The sequence below is a fragment of the Megalopta genalis genome, chromosome 2 (genome assembly GCF_051020955.1).
Source record: "Megalopta genalis isolate 19385.01 chromosome 2, iyMegGena1_principal, whole genome shotgun sequence".
Taxonomy (NCBI): domain Eukaryota; kingdom Metazoa; phylum Arthropoda; class Insecta; order Hymenoptera; family Halictidae; genus Megalopta; species Megalopta genalis.
In genome coordinates this window covers 35,334,838-35,358,710 of record NC_135014.1, presented here as the reverse complement: position 1 = coordinate 35,358,710, position 23,873 = coordinate 35,334,838, and the positions used below count along the sequence as shown (strand labels likewise).

Genomic DNA, 23,873 nt, shown 5'->3' with positions numbered 1-23,873 from the left:
TTGTTGATTCAGTAGAAGCAAGCGCATTAAAAACGTTCCTTTTTTTTAGGATCTTTCGTACAATAATATTGTTACTCCAGATGAATAAGTAACTCAATAGTATTTGATTGTTCGATAAATAAAGTTAGTATTATATATATAATATAATATTATAGAATTATATAAATATATTATATAATATTATATTATATAAATATATTATAGAATTTATATATATATATATATATATATATATATATATATATATATATATATATATAAAGTCCGTCCTGTCGATAAGTAAATTTCCTACTATTATTAATATTATATTACATTTTAAGACATAAGTAAAAATCTTCTAAGATGCGACTTACCCCATTATGCGCCTGGATTACAACAATAAATTCATATTATACCGATATTGTTAAGAATGAAAGCCTAAGACAACATGTGACAAGTTTTAACGTCGATTATTCGCGTTGTTCAGGGCTAATAAAATGATTTATGGACCGGACTGTTTCTCCAGAGTCCGTGAAGGTGCTGTGCGAAATCGACACGAGGGACGGACGAGGGTTAAATCGTTTCGGGAGCTTATCCTTATTCGAGGAGCAGTCCAAACATACATGGCCAAAGCCCGACTCGTCGGATCGGATCATCGACAGCGGGGAAAAAAAAGGTTGAAGATGTAATCGTATATTAAACCGTCAGTTTACCTCCCGAAGGTGGGATTCAGCTGGTTGGGTATATAATTCTTCTTGTCGTTGATGAACGTTTTTCCGAGGCCGACGCAGAGATACGGGTCGGACTTCCCGCTTAGGGGATCGTTAGGCTGTAAGTTGATGCCTGGCGGAGAGGATCGATCCGTTCCCATCAGTTGGTCGCGCGGGTCGATGAAGAAGTGTCGTTCACTAGCTACTCACCCTTCACTACGTACAGTCTAACCAGAAGTCTGACGACCTCTGGCGACGGATAGTCGTCGCATATTCCGTCGACGACGTTCCTCCCGGTTTTCGTTTTACAGGTCGCACCGTCCGGATGAGGCCACCGGTACACGCAGATCTTGCCCTGAAAACCAATCCTTTCGTTACTCGTTCTCATCGAGCAAATAATCTTTTTACCTTTAAATTCAATATTCTATAGTTCTAAATAGTGCAGGAGATTTTTGGGCATTCATTACACAATTTTGATAAAACAGTATTATGCATTTATTATGCAATTGATCACGTAACATTTTAAACGGTAAAAAGATAAAAATATTTAAGGCTAGAATTAGGATCATTTTTGAGCTATTAAAATTATTAACGAACGGGAGAAATTTCGATGTATCTTGCATAGAAAACCGCAGTCTAGTTATTATTTATAGCTTATTAAATAGCTATAGTTTATTATTTATAGCTGAGGCGATGTTTTTAACTGAAATTATCGCAGCGTGTTTAATATTTTAATATTTAATATTATAATTAATATTTTCGCATTGGTCTACGCGTGTACAAATATTTGAGAATTTTATTCAGAATGAAATAAGATAAGAATCTCACGTGATTCTATTAATAATTGATAGTTTTGCAGTTCGGTTATAGATTTCTTTCATTTATATTTTTCAACGCTATATTTAGAAGTCTAGCAATTCTTTCTTATTAACATCGCGCTCTTCCCACCGATTGAATTTAATAACGATTGCTGGCAAACGAGTATCGACTGGAACAAATAAATGATAGGGAATTTTGCAAAGTAACGGAACAATTAAGGAGAATTATATAACGAACGACGAGGAACGGGAAGATTCTATTCCCGTTGATGGAAGTATAGCGGCGGAACGTAGTCGTTGAATCGTGAAAATTATCTTCTAATTGTTCACCGGAAAGCAGATACTCCTTGCTTGGCGACGCTCCAGGTTCGTTAATGGTGGCTGATTAAACAGACTTTTAACGTGTTATTTAAAGGCGGCGAGTGGCTTCGAGTATTTTTAACTCTAAGTGACACGTTTTCTTAAATAGTGTTTTCTGTTTACGCAGGCAACACGCCGGAGGAGAGTTTATTTCTCAAAGAAACCCGGTATCTTGCAAGCAACGGCTGGTATTTGGCGTCTTAAATGAACGGTATTCGGCGGAGAATACGGGAACTTGTAAACGTTAAGATGTTCTAATAAAGCGCTCGAAAATTTTCATTTATTATTTCAATTTTCTCGTGAATTTATACAGAACGACGTTCAAATATATGACTGGAATTTTTATAACCGCTTTCGTATGCTCTATCTGTTATTTATTGCATTATCTGTCCTACTGTTTCGAGTTGGGGTCACAATTGAGGCAATGTTTCGTGATAGGTGCTTTTACGTCAGAGTTGTGCAGAATTATAATTGAATTAATCAAGGAATTATAATTACGAAATAATTAAATTACAATTAATTCAACTATACATTGTATTTGAATTACACTCGGCATTAAAATAATTAGTAAACGAATTAACTGTAAGGTTTGTATTACGCGTATTTGTATTACAATGTAATTGAAATACAATATAATTTAATTACATATAATTGAAATACAATGTAGTTTAATTACATGTAATTGAAATATAATATAGTTGAATTACATGTAATTGAAATACAATATAGTTTAATTACATGTAACTGAAATGCAATATAGTTTAATTACATGTAATTGAAATGCAATATAGCTAAATTACATGTAATTGAAATGTAATATAGTATAATTACATGTAATTGAAATGCAATATAGTTTAATTACATGTAATTGAAATACAATATAGTTGAATTACATGTAATTGATATACAATATAGTTTAATTACATGTAATTGAAATACAATATAGTTTAATTACATGTAACTGAAATGCAATATAGTTTAATTACATGTAATTGAAATGCAATATAGCTAAATTACATGTAATTGAAATGTAATATAGTTTGATTACATGTAATTGAAATGCAATATAGTTTAATTACATGTAATTGAAATACAATGTAGTTTAATTAAATGTAATTGAAATAAAATATAGTTTAATAACATGTAATTGAAATACAATATAGTTTAATTACATGTAACTGAAATGCAATATAGTTTAATTACATGTAATTGAAATGCAATATAGCTAAATTACATGTAATTGAAATGTAATATAGTTTAATTACATGTAATTGAAATGCAATATAGTTTAATTACATGTAATTGAAATACAATGTAGTTTAATTAAATGTAATTGAAATAAAATATAGTTTAATAACATGTAATTGGAATACAATATAGTTGAATTACATGTAATTGAAATACAATATAGTTTAATTACGTAATTCAATTTAGCACTACTCTGTTTCACCTAATCAGTTTGAATTTCACTTGGTCAGTGTTCTCGTTCGACATTTTTCGCACTCGCCCGCAAACGAACTATAACGTCGTTCGTAATATTAGACGTTACGATAGCAACGCGGAGGATCGAAGACCGCCCACGAAACCGACATTCGAGACGAAACAATGCATTTCGATATCGCGTTTCACATCAGTCCCAATCGCGCTGCCCATTAATTATCGGCGCAAGTTTCAAGCAAACCTTGAATTTGCCGACGTAATTATCGCTGTCGTAATCAGGATTTTCGCTTCTGCTGCCCATCCACAGCTCGAACGTCCTCAGACGGTCCTGAAACCCGGCGAACTGCGGTTGCACCTCCAATTCCCCGTCGTATACCTGTTTGCCGTCGAATCAGACAGGTGAGCCGCTGTAAACGCGCTAAATCGTAGTACCTTGAACGTCGCGACGCGTTCGGGACCACGAGCGGCTAAGATTCCGAGCTCCCTGTGCCGCTCCTCCTGAAAAACAGCAAGCTTCGCTGCTGAATCCGCGCGACGATTTCAATGTACGGTAATTTCTCCCGGAAATGTCAAATTTCGAGTTGCTGCGAATTTCCCTGTGCTAGCGCTACGCCTATGTAATTTATTGCTACGTCGGTGCTAAGGGTCGACGGAGTTCTTGGAAGACAATACAAATCGAATCGTGCCATGTGGCCTCCGAATTGCCTTCGAATCGTGGCATGTGACCTCCGAATTGCCTTCGAATCGTGGCATGTGACCTCCGAATTGCCTTCGAATCGTATCATGTGACCTCCAAATTGCCTTCGAATCGTGCGAAAAAAATTAGAAATAAAAAATCGTTTTTATTCTAGCATCACTATATATACATATTAATGTACACCGCTGCCTTTTTTGCCGACTGCTCCGAGTTTCATTTCATTTCTTTTTACATTTCTGGGAGAAATTACTGTAAAGTGCATTTAAGTTTATCCAATGAATACCGTTACTGGGCCGACGCTTTTATCATGGCAGCTACAAGTTCGTGATCAAAGAATAATTTATAATTCCGACAAGAAGAGAATTAGACTTTGTTACATTATTTAGCGTTGCAAGTACAAAGGCGTTCTGCGGATCAAAGTAGAATCAAGAGCATCAACTACGAATTTGAGAAGAACGAAGAGTTCACAAACGGAATGGCAGAAATCTATTGGCATAAAAATTGTACAGCGTTGCAAGACAATAAACTGCGCCCCTGAAAACAACGGAGCGAACGTCTTCAGAATTCCGTCGATTCGATTCGATATTGGAATATATTCGATTGGCTAGTCGAAATAATAAGAAAACAATGTATTCCGAATACTCCGCAGTTGAATCTTGAATGGCTAATAGCCAAACGATGTTCGTCATCAACGCAAGCAAGCAACTGTCTAATCGCGAGCGCGACGAGTGTTCAACGAAAATAGCTCGCTCGAATGAATTCGTTCGGTACAAATTGACCGGATAAACTCGAGAAATGCCAAGGATTCCAGAGAGCATCCAAGGAACGTTTCCGTTTAGTTTCGGCAAGAAGCTGTCCGAAAAGCAATCAGATTCTACCAGGGCCGGCGATAGGGACATTAACTCTATCGGATTGTTCGCTTACCTCTAGGGAAGCGAAATATTTGCTCCACCAATCGAGCGACTCGTCCTCCTCCTTCGCACGTTCCGCCCTTTTCCGCTTCTTCTTCCTGGCCCCCGTGTTCAGCAAACGCGCGAACAGCTTCTTCACTGACCGCAGGATCCCGAGAATCCTCAGAGGGGAATCCTCGCCGGCCATCTTCTTGTACGGGATCAAGCCTTTGTTCTCGTCCCTCGTCGAGTCGTAGTCGATCGGCAATGGCACTTGATAAGAAATCGAGTGTCATGCTCGAGGAACGATAACATCGTGTGTTTTGACGGCGGCTCGTCGGACCACGAGCGAAAATATTCCATCCCCTATTTCTTATAAGCGATCGATCACCGCTGTTTCTACCACCCGGAAAATTTTACTCGAAATACGATTACGTTATAAAAAGAAGTATCGATTTTTTGATTTGTTTTCCATTGCTCGCGTCACCGTGCGCCGTCGGGTAAATGAACACGCTAGCCGGGTAATTCTCGCCCCCTGACCGGGCCGGTTAATGTTTTCGACATTCCATCGCCGACAAAAAACGCTCAGCTTCGCGCCGAAGCGGATAAATGCTCGGACGCGAACTTTAATTAACAAAGTTTTCCGTTGCGTGCGGGTGAGAACAGGATTTTCCACGGCGTTATTAACTCACGGAGGGAAAGTTTCGAATCAATGCCGCGTCCCGGTGTTCAACGAGCCAGCTCAAATATTTAATAAGCAGTTGCGATGCGGGGAAACGTTCGGTATGTTTAAACATCCGACCAGCCCCCGTTATTCATCATCGGACAAACACCGGGGCGGAATGGAATTGTTATTCCGTTTTGTCATAGCCGGTATTTGTTCATTAGTTTATTGTGTTTGCGGTGCGGCCGAGAATATTTCTAGCACGCGAAAATCTCTGAATAATTAGTTCGTGTTCGAGATTTTTTACTTCGGGACCGGTTCATGTAAATTGTCAAATGTGTTTGCTCGGTCGGAATTTATTTTGTCAGGATTTATTCTTTCAGAATTTGTTTTGTAAGAATTTATTCTGCATAGAATTTATTGTGTCAGAATTTATTCTGTATAGAATTTATTCTATCAGAATTTATTCTGTATAGAATTTATTCTATCAGAATTTATATTATCAGAATTTATTCTATCAGAATTTATATTATCAGAATTTATTCTATCAGAATTTATATTATCAGAATTTATTCTATCAGAATTTATATTATCAGAATTTATTTTGTATAGAATTTATTCTATCAGAATTTATATTATCAGAATTTATTCTATCAGAATTTATATTATCAGAATTTATTCTATCAGAATTTATATTATCAGAATTTATTCTATCAGAATTTATATTATCAGAATTTATTCTATCAGAATTTATATTATCAGAATTTATTCTATCAGAATTTATATTATCAGAATTTATTCTATCAGAATTTATATTATCAGAATTTATTTTGTATAGAATTTATTCTATCAGAATTTATATTATCAGAAATTATTTTGTATAGAAATTATTCTATCAGAATTTATTCTGCATAAAATTTATTTTGTCAGAATTTTTTCTGTATAAGATTTATTCTGCATAAAATTTATTTTATAAGAAGTTACTCTGCATAGAATTTATTCTGTCAGAATTTACTCTGCATAGAATTTCTTTTGATTTCGCGGTAAGCGTTCGTTTTCCGTGCAACGATTTTACAAATAAAGTTTGAATTAGTCGCAAGAAGTTCTGAAAATTAGTTTTGAAAATCCGATAGCGAATGAGATAGTTCATAGGTCGGCGCTTCTCGCGTCTGAAAACTAACGAATGACGGATTGCTTCTTCGTCCAAAGAGACTTCAATTTCGTCTGGTATATCTGCGCATCGTAATCCTCTTCCGTTATTAATTGCTCCAGGAAGACGTGAACGCTCGGTACGATGCATATACCGGCGTACTTAAAGCAGCCAAATCCACGCGAGTCGTAAGCTTTTATGGTGACAGAGGGATAGTAGACTTCCAGCTCAGGCATTTCCTTCGCCAAAATTTGCAACCGTGAACGTTAAACCGCGATAGCTTTCGAAATGTCAATAAATATCGGTATCGTTCGAGAGTCCCAGGCTATAAATATTAAATAACGATCAAGAAGGAACGCAGAGTCGTAATCCATTTCGAATTCGATTGGTCCCAAAGGAAATTTTCGAACCGTTCGTCTGCGAATTCCTCTGCAGAATTTGTCCATTTTAACCTACGATTACACCGTAAATCGTAATTTTAATTCAATTACTTAGTGTTCTGTAATTTCAATTCAATTGCTCAGCATTTTGTTATCGCATTCCAATTGCAATTACGAATTACATTGTAATTTGATTGAGTGAATTTTCTTGAATTATAATGCAGTCGAATTACTTTGTAATCATAGTTCTCCGGGTAAATAAATTGTAATTCCGCTGAACTCTGATTTTGAGGGCTCTGCGTTCGTCTCGAATTCATCAGGTTCGCTGGGATTCTGAACGACGAAACGGTGAAATGAAGAAAAAAGTTGTCGAAGGCACTCGTTACCAAGTCGACGACGATACGAGGTTCCTCGAAATTACTAAATTTCTTCGCGTTCTCCATCACCTCGGACTTGACGTCGACCCCGGCGCACTCTATAATAATCCGTGGCCTCAGAACCGGCACGTAATTTATCTTCTTCATGTCCCGAACGCCCCAAAATATTACTTCGAGCCGGTAGCTCGCCATTTTCGGTCTGATGTCTTCCGGTATGCTGTATACAATCTCCTGTTTCGCGCCGCTTATCGGCTCGTCCGTCGCCCCGTCTTCCCCGACCTAAGTGGCGCACAGAGATTTCGACGGGGAACATCTGTATTCGGCGAGCCAACGAAATCGTTTAACTTCAGGCCACGGAAGGAACCGTACGCTTCGCGCAAAGTGTCACGAAACTGGCGAATCCGCCGAACTACCCTCCATTTGCGTCTGGTAAACTAACTTCGCTCGCTAAATAGAACTCCGCTATCAATTCTTCCCGAAACTATCCGATCCCGTCCCCCTTCGACAGTTCTCGGACCAAGTGCGCTCGAAAATTTAGTTCGCTTCGTACATTCTTCGTTCACACGCAAAATTGTTATTTCGCAGTCGAACCTCATCGCGGAATAATTTCGCGAAAAATATCCACGGTTATGAATATGACAGATGGTTGTTCCCGCGAGCGTGTGACATTTTTGAAAATATTTCCCGGCCCTCGAAATGTATTTTACCTTTCGCATCAATCCTTTATCAAATTCGTGAAACTATCAAAACGCTGGAGCTCGGACATGTCATTGTCTCAAACAAGTCAAACTTGGATTATTCTTCTCAGACTTTTTTTTTGAAGCGAAACATTATTTCGCCGTTCTCGAATAAAGTTGATTGTTGGAACTTTTATGCAACGTCAGAATTAGCCGGCTTGAAAGTAAATTGATTAATTCGTTCGAAACTGTGTCGAGATATTCTAGAAAATTCAACTGAAATTTTCACGTTATTAATGTTTCCTTAAATCTCAATCTGAAACCACAATTATTTATTTAAAAGTAAATGGATAAAATAGAAATGTCCGCGTAGTATTTTCGACGTTCCATCGGAGAGAAAATTCGACTAAAATTTTCATTAAAGTTTCCCTAAATCTCTATTCGAAACCACAATTATTTATCTAAAATTAAATAGATCAAATAGAAATGTTCCGCGTATTATGTTCGACGTTCCATCAGAGAGAAAATTCAACTAAAATTTTCATATCGTTAAAGTTTCCCTAAATCTCTATTCGAAACCACAATAATTTATCTAAAACTAAATAGGTCAAATAGAAATGTTCCGCGTATTTAATAAAATTCGACTAAAATTTTCATATCGTTAAAGTTTCCCTAAATCTCTATTCGAAACCACAATTATTTATCTAAAATTAAGTACAATAGATAAAATAAAAATATTCCACGTAGTATTTTCGACGTTCCATCGGAGAGAAAAATCAACTAAAATTTTCACGTTATTAAAGTTTGCCTAAATCTCTATCCGAAACCCCAATTATTTACTTAAAATTGAGTTTATCAAATATAAATGTTCCGCGTATTCCCGACGTTCCATCAAAGCGAAAATTCACCTAAAATCCTCACATCATTAAAAATGTCTTTAACATCTATCAAAGACCATAATTATCAATCCAAAACTGAGTGGATCAAATGAAAATGTTCCGTCGAAATCGTTCCAGCGGGCAGAGTGTAATCCGTGGCGAAATTAAATTGCGAGAAGGGTGCCAGAGAAATCCTGGAGGCCCGCAGAAGCCCTCGTCTCGCGACTATCGATCAGTATCGCCTCGCTCACCTCTATCAGCTCGAAGGCAGCGAGCACGGAGCCGGTGGAGTCCCTTTGCGATTTAAATTTGTACCACTCAAGTTTCGGTGGGAAATCAGGTGGCGAGTAAGTTTCCTCCGCGAGTTTAACTAATGGGATGGCTGTGCATCTTCCGCAGAACTCCTTGATGCCCTGCGAATTCCGATTCGCCTGTGTTACACAGCTCGAACTAGTTCCCCGGTCGCGGTGCCGCGCCGCCATTTAATTAAACGGGTCCGTCGCGCGAAAATTATGAAACACTCACGCATATGTCCTGATCGTACACCTCCACCAGCACGCTCGGAGGGTGCTTCTTGATCGAGTCCTTCGTTCCGTAAATGGTTCGAGGCGGCAGGATCAGCGTTTGATCCCAGAAGGGATCCAGAGTCTGCTTGATCGCCTGGGAAACGCCAAAAATTGTTTCGACAATTTCTTAACCTTTTAGGCACGACGCGCCACTATAGTGGCTTCCGCGGATGTCATCTCTCTGAACGACGCGCCACTATAGTGGCTTACTCTAGTAGCTCACTCGGGCATCGTTTGAATCAAATAATCGTCTTCATATGCATTGTTTCACACTTCTGTTGTCTTCACATCGATTTACAATATACAGACTTATCTTAACAATATAACTGTATCTTAACAATATACAGACAGAATGTACAGACACTCTGTATAGTTACATATCAGACTCTGCCGTCCAGAGAAATAGCCTCGCGCAGAATTCAGCCGTACCTAAAAGGTTAAGAACAATGTTGTTGCTTCAGTTAATTTTGTTACTATGCGAGCGTGCGATAGCGGCGTAAGTCACATTTTTCTCGCTGTGAGAAATAAGGAGCGTTATCCTTCAGTTTGCGTGAACTAGCAACGTAATTTCTTTATTTATACAATAATCCTTTTAACGAGTCAATAATCATTTTAGATACACATAGATCTATTGACGCTTACATCGCGTTTAGTTCCCTTTGCTAACGGTAACACGGAATCCCCCTGAGCAATGGTACACGAAGTTGCGAATTTAGGTGTGCATATCGATTCGACGCTCTCTCTGCCAGATGCAGCGCTTTGCTACTTTCCGCTGCCACTGATATTGGATGCGCGGAAGCTACTATTAAATCGTCCCGTAATTTCGCAGCGAGCCTGAACCCGAACATGTTTATCAACCGGCCTGCAAGTTAGTTTTCACGATTTCTGGCTGCACGGTATCTTCCGACGGCGATTAACCCACGGACGGCGGATAATTCGGCAATTTTTCGAAACACATTTTTCAAGATATTTCCTGCGGAACCTCTCCGTTGCTTCCGATGGGAGCAATTTATTTTATTTAATAGTCAAAAATTGAATAATTATTCAGTGAAAATTGACCCAGCCGCCGTTCTTGCGAGGGTTAAAACTGCTTTACGAAACCTGGATATTTCGAAGGCTGCATCGCGAAGAAGGCTCTTCAAAAATATTTTCAATGGACAGGATTTTTAAATTGATTTCACGCTACTTTCGCGCGACCTTATGCGCAGAAATCCCGGGTTTTCGGCGAAGAAGCAATTAAGAAGATGGTGGCAGAGGAAAAGCGTGTCGGATAGGCTCGGGACTATGCGAGGAGCCGGATAAAGGCCGAAAATTGGGTGCGCGTCGCTGACAGAGACCGCGGGAATCCATTTACCGACAGCGGGGCCGTGTCTGTTCACAAAAGAAGGCTTCGGGCTTGTGATAATAACGCGACTCCCGCCCACTTGTCACCGAGACCGGGTGAATTCTATATCGACCTAGAAAACTTACTCTGGTGGCGGCTGAGTAACCATGAAACGCAACACGTACGAGTGGATCCAATAAGCCGGATGCGTCCATCCCGGGATCAAAGCGACCTTGGAATATGTGAGCGCGTAATTGGAATACCTGCAATGCAAGACACGATGACGGAACGGCTGAGCTTATTCCGTTCGAGCCGCACTGTTTTCAAAAAGACGAACGCTCCAGACGTTCTCAACACAAACAGAGACGTCTCGGCGAAAACTGTGCGATTCTCGAATACTCTGGTAAAAATGGATTTTGTTTGCTGCATCGAACACCTAATCTGTCAAGCAGATATAATTTTATTTTATAGTATATATAGTATATAGTATATAGTATATAGTATATAGTATATAGTATATAGTATATAGTATATAGTATATAGTATATAGTATATAGTATATAGTATATAGTATATAGTATATAGTATATAGTATATAGTATATAGTATATAGTATATAGTATATAGTATATAGTATATAGTATATAGTATATATATTTTATTAGTATAATATCGTCTCGTAAAATAGCGAGAAGATCCAATTTATTTAGATTTCGAACGCTTTTTACTGCAATAGTTGCTTTAATAGTAAAATAGTTGCTCTAATAATTTCGCATGAAAGCGTCTTTACGATTTTTACAGTTGCAAAATATTAACATAAAAATTGACATAACCGATCATACGACCATAGTAGATCTAGTGTCAACAGTTCCATCGAATCCTAAATTAATCCTCAATCAGTTTTAAATCATTCCTCGTACTTGAAATTCATCGACTCGAATTAACCCTTTGCGCTACGATTTTTTTCACAAGCATGTTAATTAGCACTTCCTCGTCCGTAACAATTTTCCTGATGGAACGAGGCAATTTTTCTTTCTTTCATGTCTTCATTTACTTTCGTTCCTACACTTCGATAACATAAAAATCACATTTTTACTACGAAAGCATAGTCACGTGTCCGACTCGTCGTAGTGCAAGGGGTTAAACGAGATTTGAAAAATACGAACGACTTTTTAAGTCGTGCGGCATTGTCGAAGATTAAAGTTTTCGTGAAAGCACGAATTTTCGATCGGAAAAGGGGAACTGAAATTTCGATTTATCGCGGCAATGAAAGGTCGCGACGATTCTAATTGTTTCTTTACGAGCGTTCTACCGTCACAAAAGACGCGGCGGCAGTTAAATGGCTGGTGCGATTAATTGGAGCGAATGGGAAAGAGGTTCAACGCTTAAAACGTCCATTCAATTGCATTTAAAAAGGCGTGTTCGCCTGGGGACTACTTTGCAGCCTCGGGAAGCTTCAAATTACATTTTACATTACTGTTATGACGGTCAGATGCGTCGGACACGTCCTCTGTATAATTCCTATATCCCGTTTTATTACTCGTATTTTCCGCGTCTTATTTTATTTTGTTGCACTGTCCCACTCACGAATGCCCATTCAATACGATCAATTGATCAATGAGACAAAATGCACATTTTAAAGGAATTCAAAATGGAATAAATACACGCAGGTGACACTCATTGACACTGAGCATTGTTATAACAAAAGAACTGATCTCTACAATTAAATTGTACTATAGCGTGTAGGATTTACGTGTCATGATTAAAAAATGATACCTTTCGAAACACTTGGGAGAACTACCGCGAATGAGATACTTTTGTTTAGGACAAGATAACAAAAAAAGACTGAACGACATATCTAATAACAATAAATTAATATAACGCAATAACTTAAATTGAAATCTTGAAATTATGATTCGCGGCGTTTTTCCTTATAGCCATAGAATAATAGTTCGCGGATGTTTGACTACGTAAAACAGGATTTTTTAATGCTTCACGAATGTCTGCGAGTTCGGAAGAAAAGAGCTTCAAAATGTGTAAAAGCGCTCGCTGAGCTTTACGAATTTTCTAGCAATCTCAAGGAACACCTATAAAATCCATCTCTGGATGGGTGTACCGCCTTGAGCCGAAAAAGGCACGAACTAAATCTATAACGAGCTCCGCCTGCCAACAAAGAACAACGCTCGAAAGAAAACAACCCTCGTTTCCGCTCGGCGTCGCTCGGCATCGCGCTCGTTTGATGATTAATTAAAACAGTGCGGGACGACTGCTTGACCTTGCCCGAAATTTCAGAAAGGAATTCATTGTACCGAGGAGCGAATGTACTCCACGTATTTCGGGAACGAGTCGACGTTCCTCTCGTGTTCCACGTTGTACCCCGACGGAACCGTCGACCAGGACGCGTTTACGTGCTCCGTCGTTCCCAGCCAGAGGTAGACCTCGATCTTGCAGGCAGCGTAATCGGCCTCGCCGCTCTCCGACGGATTTCTCATGAACACGTCGATCTTTCGGCCGCATTTGTGGCCTCTCTCGGCCGCGTCCTCCGAGTAGATCAATTCCTCCGCCGGAAGCCGCGTGCAGGCGACGCGCTTCGATCCGGATATCATCCAGATGAAAACGTCCGGGAGACTGTGCTGCGGCTGATCAAATTGTCAGATCCCATTAACACGTTCCGTGCCGAGCTTTTTTTACTCGAATCTTCACACTTTGATATTTTACTAAAACTTGATATATTACGTGCAATTATTAATTCTCGTACACATAACAACGTAACAAAAACTTATCAACGCCCATTCTTGCGGTGGAAATTGATTCTTCGGTTCTAAATTTCTTGTAAACAATTTGTTCAGTTCACTAAGTAAACAACATGCAAGCGTGTACCATCGATGGTACACGTGGCACGGAACGTGTTAATTACCCAGCGGTCGCGAGCTTCGATCGACCGCGACTTTTATCGCGAAGCCGCGAATCAATTCGTGCACCCACCAACAATTCAACGCGTTAAAATCATAGTCACTGTACATTCGTCACCTTTGGATACGCGTGACCTCTGAACCAACGTGTTCCGCACGTTAAAATTTACATTCTCAGCGGTTTCTTGTAAATATCTATGTAAATATACCATAGAAAATCGAGAAATTTTGGTCCCCTAAAGAAAACTTTAAATAATCTGAATAATAAATTTGGTCAGTAAACAATGCGCATTTTAGTAAACAATAACACTTCTTTCTGAAAACGAGAAAAATTTGCGCCACTATGATTCTAACCCTCTGAATTGTTTTCTCGAGAAAATGGCCGCTCCGTCGGGGATTCCGATCCCCGAAAAATGCTCTGCGACTCGAACGCTTAAGAAATTCACAATTTCCGTGAGCAAGAATGAAGTTTAGAAACCGCTGCGGCTGCGGATCGATGCACCGAACAACAGCACACCGAGAACAATAATTCCTTCGCCGAACGAAACCAAATTGACAAGTGGAAATTCAAGCCTAGCTATTGGAACAGAAAAGGCGAGCATTACTTGAAAAAAAAGAATATCGAGACCACCCTCTCGTTCGACGTTATCCACCCGCACGCGAACTTCCCATTCGTTTTATTCGTCGCCGCCATCCGGCGAAGGGTTGAGCATTTTATTGGCCCGTATCCTCGTTCCAGCCCTTGCGTATTACTCTCCGAGGAAAGAAGAAAGGGAAGCTCGCGTGCGAGCCGGGCATAAAAGTCGACTCACATCTTCCCGTAACTTCTTCACCTTTTTCAGGTACTGGTACCCGTGCGCCATCGCGATCCTGAGGTAGCGGTTGTTCGGCAGTTCCCCGTTGATCTTGATCCTCCGTAGGATGCTCTCGATCTCTTTACGGCAAAGGTTCACGCGATGTCGATCGAGCCTGGTTGTTCCGCCGTGCTCGTACCACCGGCCCGAGTCCAGCCTATGCAAATACCGGCTGAAATAGTCCTGTAGACTGCGGATCGTTTCGTTGTAGAGTTTGTAGGCTTCCGGGTCCTCTAACGCTGCCATTCCGCCAAGTGTCTCCAACTTCTGCCCCTGTTGTGGCAAATTATTTGGCCAGCGTAACGAAATTCGGAACTAGTTTCCATAAATTGTTTTGCCTAATCTGCGGATACGCTGGTTCTCTGCCAGTCTTAATGTGATATGTTTTTGTTCCGTATTGTAGTTAGTTAGTTGGTCTAATTTTGTTTAGGTAGACAAGATATTAATTAGACCGAGAAATGGGTGTTTACCCGCGTATTTATATGAATTAAATGAATTACGTAAATTACAGATATTAAAGAAGTTAAAGAAGTTGGAGAAATTGAAGAAATTGAAGAAATTGAAGAAATTGAAGAAATTATAGAAATTATAGAAATTAAAGAAATTATAGAAATTTAAGAAAATAAAGAAGTTGATGAAAGTAAATAAATTAAAGAAATTGAAGAAATTGAAGAAATTAAAGGAATTGAAGAAATTAAAGGAATTGAAAAAATTAAAGAATTAAAGAAATTAAAGAAATTATAGAAATTAAAGAAATTAAAGAGATTAAAGAAATTAAAGGAATTAAAGAAATTAAAGAAATTATAGAAATTAAGAAAATTAAAGAAATAGGAGACTTTCTACCCCCTCGTGACAAAAATCAGTGCTTTTCCAAGAAATGGTTTAGGCATTAACTTATTAAAAAGTAAACGAAATAAAAGAATAAAAATGAAATTAATTGCATTCAAAAACAAAGCAAAGGCACAGCAATTGGTCAGCCCACAAGTAACCGGCGCCTAGCCGTTCCACCCTAATCCTCTAACAACATAAATGAAAATTCAGATTATTTTCGAAGTTATCGACTCTCGATGCAGCATTTTCACAGCTGGTTAACGCGATTGCAGAGTATTTGCTGACCTGATCATCTGAAAATATTAACAGACTGTGGATAAACGGAAAAGTGAGGGATACGCCCATGATCCGACGGCATTAAACCAAATTGTTCCCGAGGAAATCGGCGATCCAGTTCGTGCCCTGGAAACTTGCCTCGTTCACCGTGGGAACCCGGCTCCGGGATCTATGAAATATTTCTTCGACACGTCCCGGAAGTTTGCCGGGCCGGCCTTCGGGTCAGTGACGCACTGCGATCTTAATGCGCCCGGCGTCAATAGATTTAAACGCGAAAGTTGCCCGGCGAAATTATGGCTGGCCGATCCCGGCCCGATTCTCTCGTGCCGTCGCGTCCACGGGAAAAGAAACGATGGAAAGTTTGCACAGATTCGGGACAAAGTGGTGTGCAATTATACGATCGATAGAGTGCGGTGCAACGAACTGCTTCCCGATATAGACACCGAATGTCTATGTGAGAAAACCCGCGAAAATATCATCGAACGATATCCGATAAAAAGAAGTCTACTGTGAATATACCGCGGATAAAAAGCGTACCGATTTCGACGAATAAGGAAGATAAAATTCGAGACGCGGCGCGCAATCTAGATAAACGAAAATCCTACTCGACAGCGATGCTATTTACGCTAACTTCTATGTGGCCGATATAAACGCGAGACTTGAAACTACCATTTTTCCCATTGATTTCAACCGCAAACAAAAATTTTGCTAATGCTAAAATTAGTTTCGATTCGATGACGGAAACTGCGCATCGATTTGATCGACGATTTCGTCGATATGGAGTTTCGACATGAAAAAGTAACGAAGCTGATAAAGAGAAGTCTACTGTGAATATACCGCGGATAAAAAGCGTACTGATTTTGACGAACAAGGAAGATAAAATTCGAGACGCGGCGCGCAATCTAGATAAACGAAAATCCTACTCGACAGCGATGCTATTTATGCTAACTTCTATGTGGCCGATATAAACGCGAGACTTCAAACTATCATTTTTCCCATTGATTTCAACAGCAAATAAAAATTTTGCTAATGCTAAAATTAGTTTCGATTCGATGACGGAAACTGCGCGTCGATTTGATCGACGATTCCGTCGATGTATAGTTTCGACATGAAAAAATAACGAAGCTGATAAAAAGAAGTCTACTGTGAATATACCGCGGATAAAAAGCGTACTGATTTTGACGAACAAGGAAGATAAAATTCGAGACGCGGCGCGCAATCTAGATAAACGAAAATCCTACTCGACAGCGATGCTATTTATGCTAACTTCTATGTGGCCGATATAAACGCGAGACTTCAAACTACCATTTCCCATTGATTTTAACCGCAAACAAAAATTTTGCAATTGCTAAAATTAGTTTCGATTCGATGACGGAAACTGCACATCGATTTGATCGACGATTCCGTCGATGTGGAGTTTCGACATGAAAAAGTAACGAAGCTGATAAAGAGAAGTCTACTGTGAATATACGGCGGATAAAAAGCGTACCGATTTCGACGAATAAGGAAGATAAAATTCGAGACGCGGCGCGCAATCTAGATGAACGAAAATCCTACTCGACAGCGATGCTATTTACGCTAACTTCTATGTGGCCGATATAAACGCGAGACTTGAAACTACCATTTTTTTCCCATTGATTTTAACCGCAAACAAAAATTTTGCAATTGCTAAAATTAGTTCCGATTCGATGGCGAAAACTGCGCATCGATTTGATCGACGATTCCGCCGATGTGGAGTTTCGACATGAAAAAATAACGAAGCTGGATAAAGATAGCAGAAGAATCGCTCACTAGGAAATCGGCGACACGGCCCAGGCTGTTGCTATTGTGCATCCTCCACTCGAGGTCAGGCCACCAGGACTTGACGTACAAGCACGGTTTTCGCGAGCCAAGAGGCAGATAATTATATTTGCCATCCAGCGAACCAGTCAGTCGTGGAACGGTGCCGCTCTCGAAGTCCGGTCTCCGCTCTGGCATCCGGTTTCCTGTTGATAATTAATCACATTTTACGGTGAACCTATCCTGCATCCGAACGCAAACTCTCGACCGTATTAACGAGCAATCTGCGGGCCGGCGTGCGATTAGGCCGAGCGAACGAGAACGCCGCGACCGATACGGTTCCATCGATGCCACACCGATTTCACAGCCGATCCCGCAAAGAGATGTCAAGAATGAAGCCTCGATAACTCGATACCGTCGTAGTTGTCCTCGGAGCATTGGCTGTGCGCGAATTGCCTGTTCCCCGCGTTCCCGAGACTAATTTCGAAGCTTATCGGCTTCAGCCGGAATTTTCGCCGGTCGATCATGCTCGCGTCGTAGAGGATCGCGAGGAGGACGTACTCTTCCGTTTCCCATAAACGGTTCTGCAAAACGCGAAGAAACTCGTTCGGGACAATTGAGACGCATAGATGAAGCTGGAATATATTTGAACGATCCCTTCGGAGATTGAAAGTTGGCTTGTACGCCAATGAATGATATTTTATTCGAATAATCTTTCGAATAAATTCGTCGATTCAAATTTTACTCGGATAATGTGTCGAAGAGATTCTTCGAACAAAATTTTATTCTTATAACAATTCGAATAAATTCTTTGAATTAAATTCTGTTTGAAAAATAATTCGATCAAAATTTTAGTCTTATAACATTTCGAATAAATTCTTTGAATTAAATTTTATTCGAGAAATAATTCGAACAAAATTTTATACTTATAACAATTCGAATAAATTCTTTGAATTAGATTCTGTTTGAAAAATAATTCGATCAAAATTTTATTCTTATAACATTTCGAATAAATTCTTTGAATTAAATTTTATTCGAGAAATAATTCGATCAAAATTGTATTCTTATAACAATTCAAATAAATTCTTTGAATTAAATTCTATTCGAGAAATAATTCGAGCAAAATTGTATTCTTATAACAATTCAAATAAATTCTTTGAATTAAATTCTATTCGAGAAATAATTCGATCAAAATTGTATTCTTATAATATTTCGAATAAATTCTTTGAATCAAATTTTATTCGAGAAATAATTCGATCAAAATTGTATTCTTATAATATTCCGAATAAATTCTTGGAATCAAATTTTATTCCAGAAATAATTCGATCAAAATTGTATTCTTATAATATTCCGAATAAATTCTTGGAATCAAATTTTATTCCAGAAATAATTCGATCAAAATTGTATTCTTATAATATTCCGAGTAAATTCTTTGAATCGAATTTTACTCAAAAAATAATTCGAACAAAATTCTATTCTTATAATATTTCAAATAAATTCTTCGAATTAAATTTTATTCCAGAAATAATTCGAACAATCTTATTCTTATAATATTTCGAATTAAATTTTAAATTTGAATGAAATTTTATTCGAGAAATATATATATTTCGAGTAAAATTAAGTATAATCTTTCGAATAAAATATGTCCAACTATAATCGATTTTCTGAAAGTTCCAAACAACAGTACCCCGTTAAGAATCCTTACGATGTTTTACAATAGTTTCGACATTCTTCAGGATTTACTTTGAAAGTCCAGTCTAAGCTAGCGTTGCACGTCCAAAGTAGAACCATCGATGGACTCCGAATGGCAAGAACGGAGAACAGCGAAATAACAATTAAGAAAGAGAATGGCAACGTGGGGGTTTTATTGTTGGACGGATGAGCGAGTAAAGAGAAAGAAATCGACGAGGTCTCGTTGGGAAGGGAAGCGGATAGGACACGTACCTCGATGATGGGAGCCGTGGGCTCTGTTTCGGTGCCGATTCCGGTCGACGCTTCTGGGTCATCCATTTCCGTTTTTAGGGATAGAAGAACTCTGCCACGGTAGAAGGGAAGGGCTGTCAGGCACTTGCCGAAACAGCTGCTGCTTTCTGCGGCGCCGGAGCCGGAGCCGTAAAAGTGGAGGAACGACGGTCCGAAAGTCGGCAGGAAACCTTATAAAGGTGACAAGCCGGTACGTCAAGGATACTTTATGTTTCTCTTGGCTACGTCGCCTACGTTCATATTGCACGGCGTCGTTCTATTCGACCGCGAAATGGTTATCCACTTTCCTAGAAAAATCTCTGACGGTTATCGAATCGTTTTTTTTTTCCGCGAGACAGTTGCATCGCTACGCCCATGTAAACTGCATGGGAAACTCTAGATGAGATATCCGGGAGAGTTTGCTCGTCCGAAATTTGATTGTGACACGGCTGAATCGTCAGTGTTGAATGAATTCGTGAACTTTGGTAATGGGAAACTGTGCTCCGAAATGAAGATACGGTTAATTTGAACTGTTCAGAAAATCTCGGTTTCGCCGAGCATCGATTGATAGAGCAGTCGCGCTGGACTATGATGATGAGATTGCGGATTTTATGCATTTATGGCGAAGAAGAGTAAGCATAATTTAAAACAGTGCAAAGATTAAAACGAACTAAGAGTGTCGATGCATTTTATGCATTTATGGCGAAGAAGAGTAAGCATAATTTAAAGCAGTGCAAAGATTAAAAAGACTAAAAATGTCGATGCATTTTATGCATTTATGGCGAAGAAAAATCAGCGTAATTTAAAACAGTACAAAGATTAAAATGAACTAAGAGTGTCGATGCATTCTATGCATTTATGGCGAAGAAGAGTAAGCATAATTTAAAGCAGTGCAAAGATTAAAAAAAGACTAAGAATGTCGATGCATTTTATGCATTTATGGCGAAGAAGAGAAAGTATAATTTAAAGCAGTGCAAAGATTAAACAAAAACTAAGAATGTCGATGCATTTTATGCATTCATGGCAAAGAATAGTAAGCATAATTTAAAACATTATAAAGACTAAAACAAACTAAGAATGTCGATGCATTTTATACATTTATTGCAAATAGTAAGCATAATTGAAGACAGAGCAGAGATTAAAACAAACTAAGAATGCATTAATTTGACCTTATTAAAATGATTAAAGAGAGAAAAACACTTGTGCTCCTGCAATTGATGCAGACAATTTTCATTTGGCATAAAAATCCGCAATCTAATTAAGATGAAGTATGTGACCATCCAATGTAAAGAAAGCCGATCGAAAACGATCGATATTTTATATTGTTACGTCGAATCAATTTCTCACGAATGGCGTACCGTAAAGTCGCGCTTAAATTTAGCAGTCTTTAAAAGATTTGCACGTTGCGCTTTCTGAGTTGTCGAACTTTTGGAACGTCGGAAACCGTGGCGTAGCTTAAAGAAAGCTTACGTTCTGATGACGCTTAAACGGAGATTACGCTAACCGTATTCCCCGGAGTGCGACAACTTCTGCAAGTTGAGAATGTGAGACGCGACAACACAAGTTTGACAGCTATTAACGCGGTGCTTTATGGCGATCCTCGCGCGTTGGCAGAGCGAGGGAAACATTTCCCTGAAGATAATTTTCTCGTTAAACCTGGGCCCGTAAGTCTGCCATGCCTCGCTGGTCGTCCCCTGCACAAATTGTTATTATACGCGTAATAATTCGGAATTCGCCCGGCCGCTGTACCGTTTAATCCAATTAGGGGAAAGTTGACAAATGCGTACGGATCAGCCGGGTCGCGGCCCGCGAATTAATTCGAGAGCTTATCGTACCTTCATCCCAGCGAAAGATATTTGCACGTACGGATTGATATACTCGAAATCGGTTTTTGAACACACGCTGCTCATGTCCGGCAGCCCATCCGCCCGGTAAATTGCAAAAATATAGCGCGCGTGGCTCCTGTACGCCAGTGTCATGCCATCAAACGGCAGCAATAGGTTCCTGCAATTATCGTTTCCGATTAACCCTCGAATATCGTCGATCAACGTTGACGGGGGCTGCTATCGAACCGATTCCACCCCTGTCCAATTTTTTTTTTTACACAAAATTCAAACGCGAAGAAATCAGTACGAATTTGTTCTTTAGAACATGAATAATAGTATTGGGTTGGCAGCTAAGTAATTGCCGATTTCAGTTATAGATGTCTCTCACTCCCATTTTTATAATATCCGTTAATGTTATATTATAAAATTATTATTATTATTATTATTATGTTATTTTTTATTATCCGTGAACGTTAGCAACTGGACAAATTGAATGCAGCGGTCAAGGAAAAGCGACCAGAATTGGTCAATCGTAAAGGTGTCATTTTCCAGCAGGACAATGCTAGGCCGCACATGTCTTTGTCCACTCGGCAAAAATTGATGGATATTGGTTGGGAATTGATGTTACACCCACCATATAGTCCTGATCTCGCGCCATCGGATTACCACTTATTTCGATCCCTGGACAACTCCCTTCGTGGTAAAACTTTTAATGATGACGACGCTGTAAAATCTCACTTAACTCAGTTTTTGGCCGAAAAGGATCAGATTTTCTACGAGCGTGGAATTTTCAAGTTGTCAGAGAGATGGCAAAAGGTCATCGAACAAAATGGAAAATACATTACAGACTAAACTTCATTCCAAGTAAAAAAAATTTTTTATTTCATTGAACAAATCGGCAATTATTTAGTTGCCAACCCAGTAAATTGTAGATAATTAATGAAAATTCTGCGACACTCCAAAGAATTGATGAAACAGAATTTAGGGCTCGGAAATCTGTAGATTGATTATGATGAAAATAAAATTTACAGTTCGCTGAGCGACTGTTCCTTAATTTTTTTATTAGGATTTTCTTCGTATCGAGAAAATGGAAAACAAGTTGCAAAACTTATATTTACAGCCGAATGAATTCTAGAAGCTCTCGTACATGAGGATTATGACAAAAACGAGTCAATAACTGCATATTCACGTTTTAAATTGTTTATGTAAAGTAGAGTGTAATGTCGATGTTTCCAAGAAAAATGTGTCTTATATAGGAGTTCGAATATTTAATGTCAGCTTTAGAAAACAATAATAAAAGACATTATCAAATGCAACAGTCAAAAATATTACATGCTGCGCCATCTAGTCACGAGACTGCCAAACTGGTCGGCTGGCTACATGCTTGGCGGTTTCTTTGGTAGATGGCGCTTTATTCGAATTTAATCATTCCAGCTAATATCGCAAATGAAGTATAGGATTTTATACCACGTACATGCGAATACTTATCGTATGAATAAAAACGTATACCGGTTGAAATGAAATTAAAAATCGATGAGTATACTTCTAACTCGTGATACGAATTTGTCAAAATTACCCTTCAATGTCATCCTCACCGTCCGTCTCCGGATGCACCTTCATCTTCTCCCCTTTTACATTTATCGTAATGTTACATTTAACGTAACCCATCGATCCGGAAGCTAAGTCCTTCGGGTTCGTCAACATCGCCCATTTGTGATAGAATTGACGGTCTGCCCGATCGTATGTCCAATTTTATTTTATTTATCATAATATTCGTGAAAATTTGTCAGTTGTATTTACTAAGTCATTATACGATTACCAAGAACAAATGGTAAAAAAAATAAACAAATCGAAAATAATGAAATTAGAGAAAAATGATTCAACACCTGGTTGTTCCCACACAATGGCCACTTCGAAACTCGCGCTTCCGTGAAATTTCAAGCGCAGATAATGTTTAATATAAACAGCTATAACGATCCTGCTACTCAACAGCTCTTCCAAGTCGCAGGACAAGTCGAACACGAAGTACTAAATCAGGTAAAAAAAGGTGTAAAATTGGCAAGATATTAATAACCTTCTAGAACCATCGATTTGCAAATTTACTTCATTGTAAACTGGCTCGTCGGTTTTCTCGCGAACCACCGTCTTCCTCTTCTGCTTGCCGACTTTAACAACCACCAAAGGACTCGCATTCTGCGGCAAGTGCCTCGCCTCCAAAATTGTAACGCACACTTGATAAGGGTGCCGTCGAAATTTGCGGTTTCCCATTGCGATTCGATTGAATCGAACGCTGCGTAAAATCTGCAATGTACTTCGCGTTAAATGTTAGTTAAGTGTTAGCTAAGCATACAAGTGATCGATAATTGTTTAATTATTATCGAATGCTTGTAACAATTTATTTTGCAAAAAAGTTATCGAGTGCTCGTGTTATGATCTAAATTGTTTATAAAACCAACGAGATTCAAAGAACAGGAGAATTTTAATATTTCGATTACACAATCGAAATTAATAATATATAATTAA

General features: G+C 38.9%; 1 protein-coding gene across 1 annotated transcript in view; it reads right to left on the bottom strand.

Moving 5' to 3' along the window:
• The window catches only part of LOC117225322 (otoferlin), a 32,758-nt gene extending 9,140 nt beyond the window's left edge, over positions 1 to 23,618 (bottom strand). The window contains exons 1-20 of the mRNA XM_076519444.1: positions 23,454 to 23,618; positions 23,237 to 23,378; positions 22,927 to 23,080; positions 21,360 to 21,528; positions 21,029 to 21,218; positions 19,507 to 19,715; positions 17,978 to 18,146; positions 17,575 to 17,768; positions 14,635 to 14,949; positions 13,220 to 13,549; positions 11,057 to 11,173; positions 9,546 to 9,680; positions 9,272 to 9,433; positions 7,475 to 7,744; positions 6,740 to 6,947; positions 4,929 to 5,167; positions 3,740 to 3,805; positions 3,549 to 3,683; positions 900 to 1,044; positions 693 to 822 (exon numbers count right to left, since the gene is read on the bottom strand). Of these exons, the coding sequence (XP_076375559.1) occupies positions 693 to 822; positions 900 to 1,044; positions 3,549 to 3,683; positions 3,740 to 3,805; positions 4,929 to 5,167; positions 6,740 to 6,947; positions 7,475 to 7,744; positions 9,272 to 9,433; positions 9,546 to 9,680; positions 11,057 to 11,173; positions 13,220 to 13,549; positions 14,635 to 14,949; positions 17,575 to 17,768; positions 17,978 to 18,146; positions 19,507 to 19,715; positions 21,029 to 21,218; positions 21,360 to 21,528; positions 22,927 to 23,080; positions 23,237 to 23,378; positions 23,454 to 23,618 (3,644 nt within the window). The remainder of the gene's footprint in view (positions 1 to 692; positions 823 to 899; positions 1,045 to 3,548; positions 3,684 to 3,739; positions 3,806 to 4,928; positions 5,168 to 6,739; positions 6,948 to 7,474; positions 7,745 to 9,271; positions 9,434 to 9,545; positions 9,681 to 11,056; positions 11,174 to 13,219; positions 13,550 to 14,634; positions 14,950 to 17,574; positions 17,769 to 17,977; positions 18,147 to 19,506; positions 19,716 to 21,028; positions 21,219 to 21,359; positions 21,529 to 22,926; positions 23,081 to 23,236; positions 23,379 to 23,453) is intronic.
• Between the last annotated feature and the right edge of the window lie 255 nt (positions 23,619 to 23,873).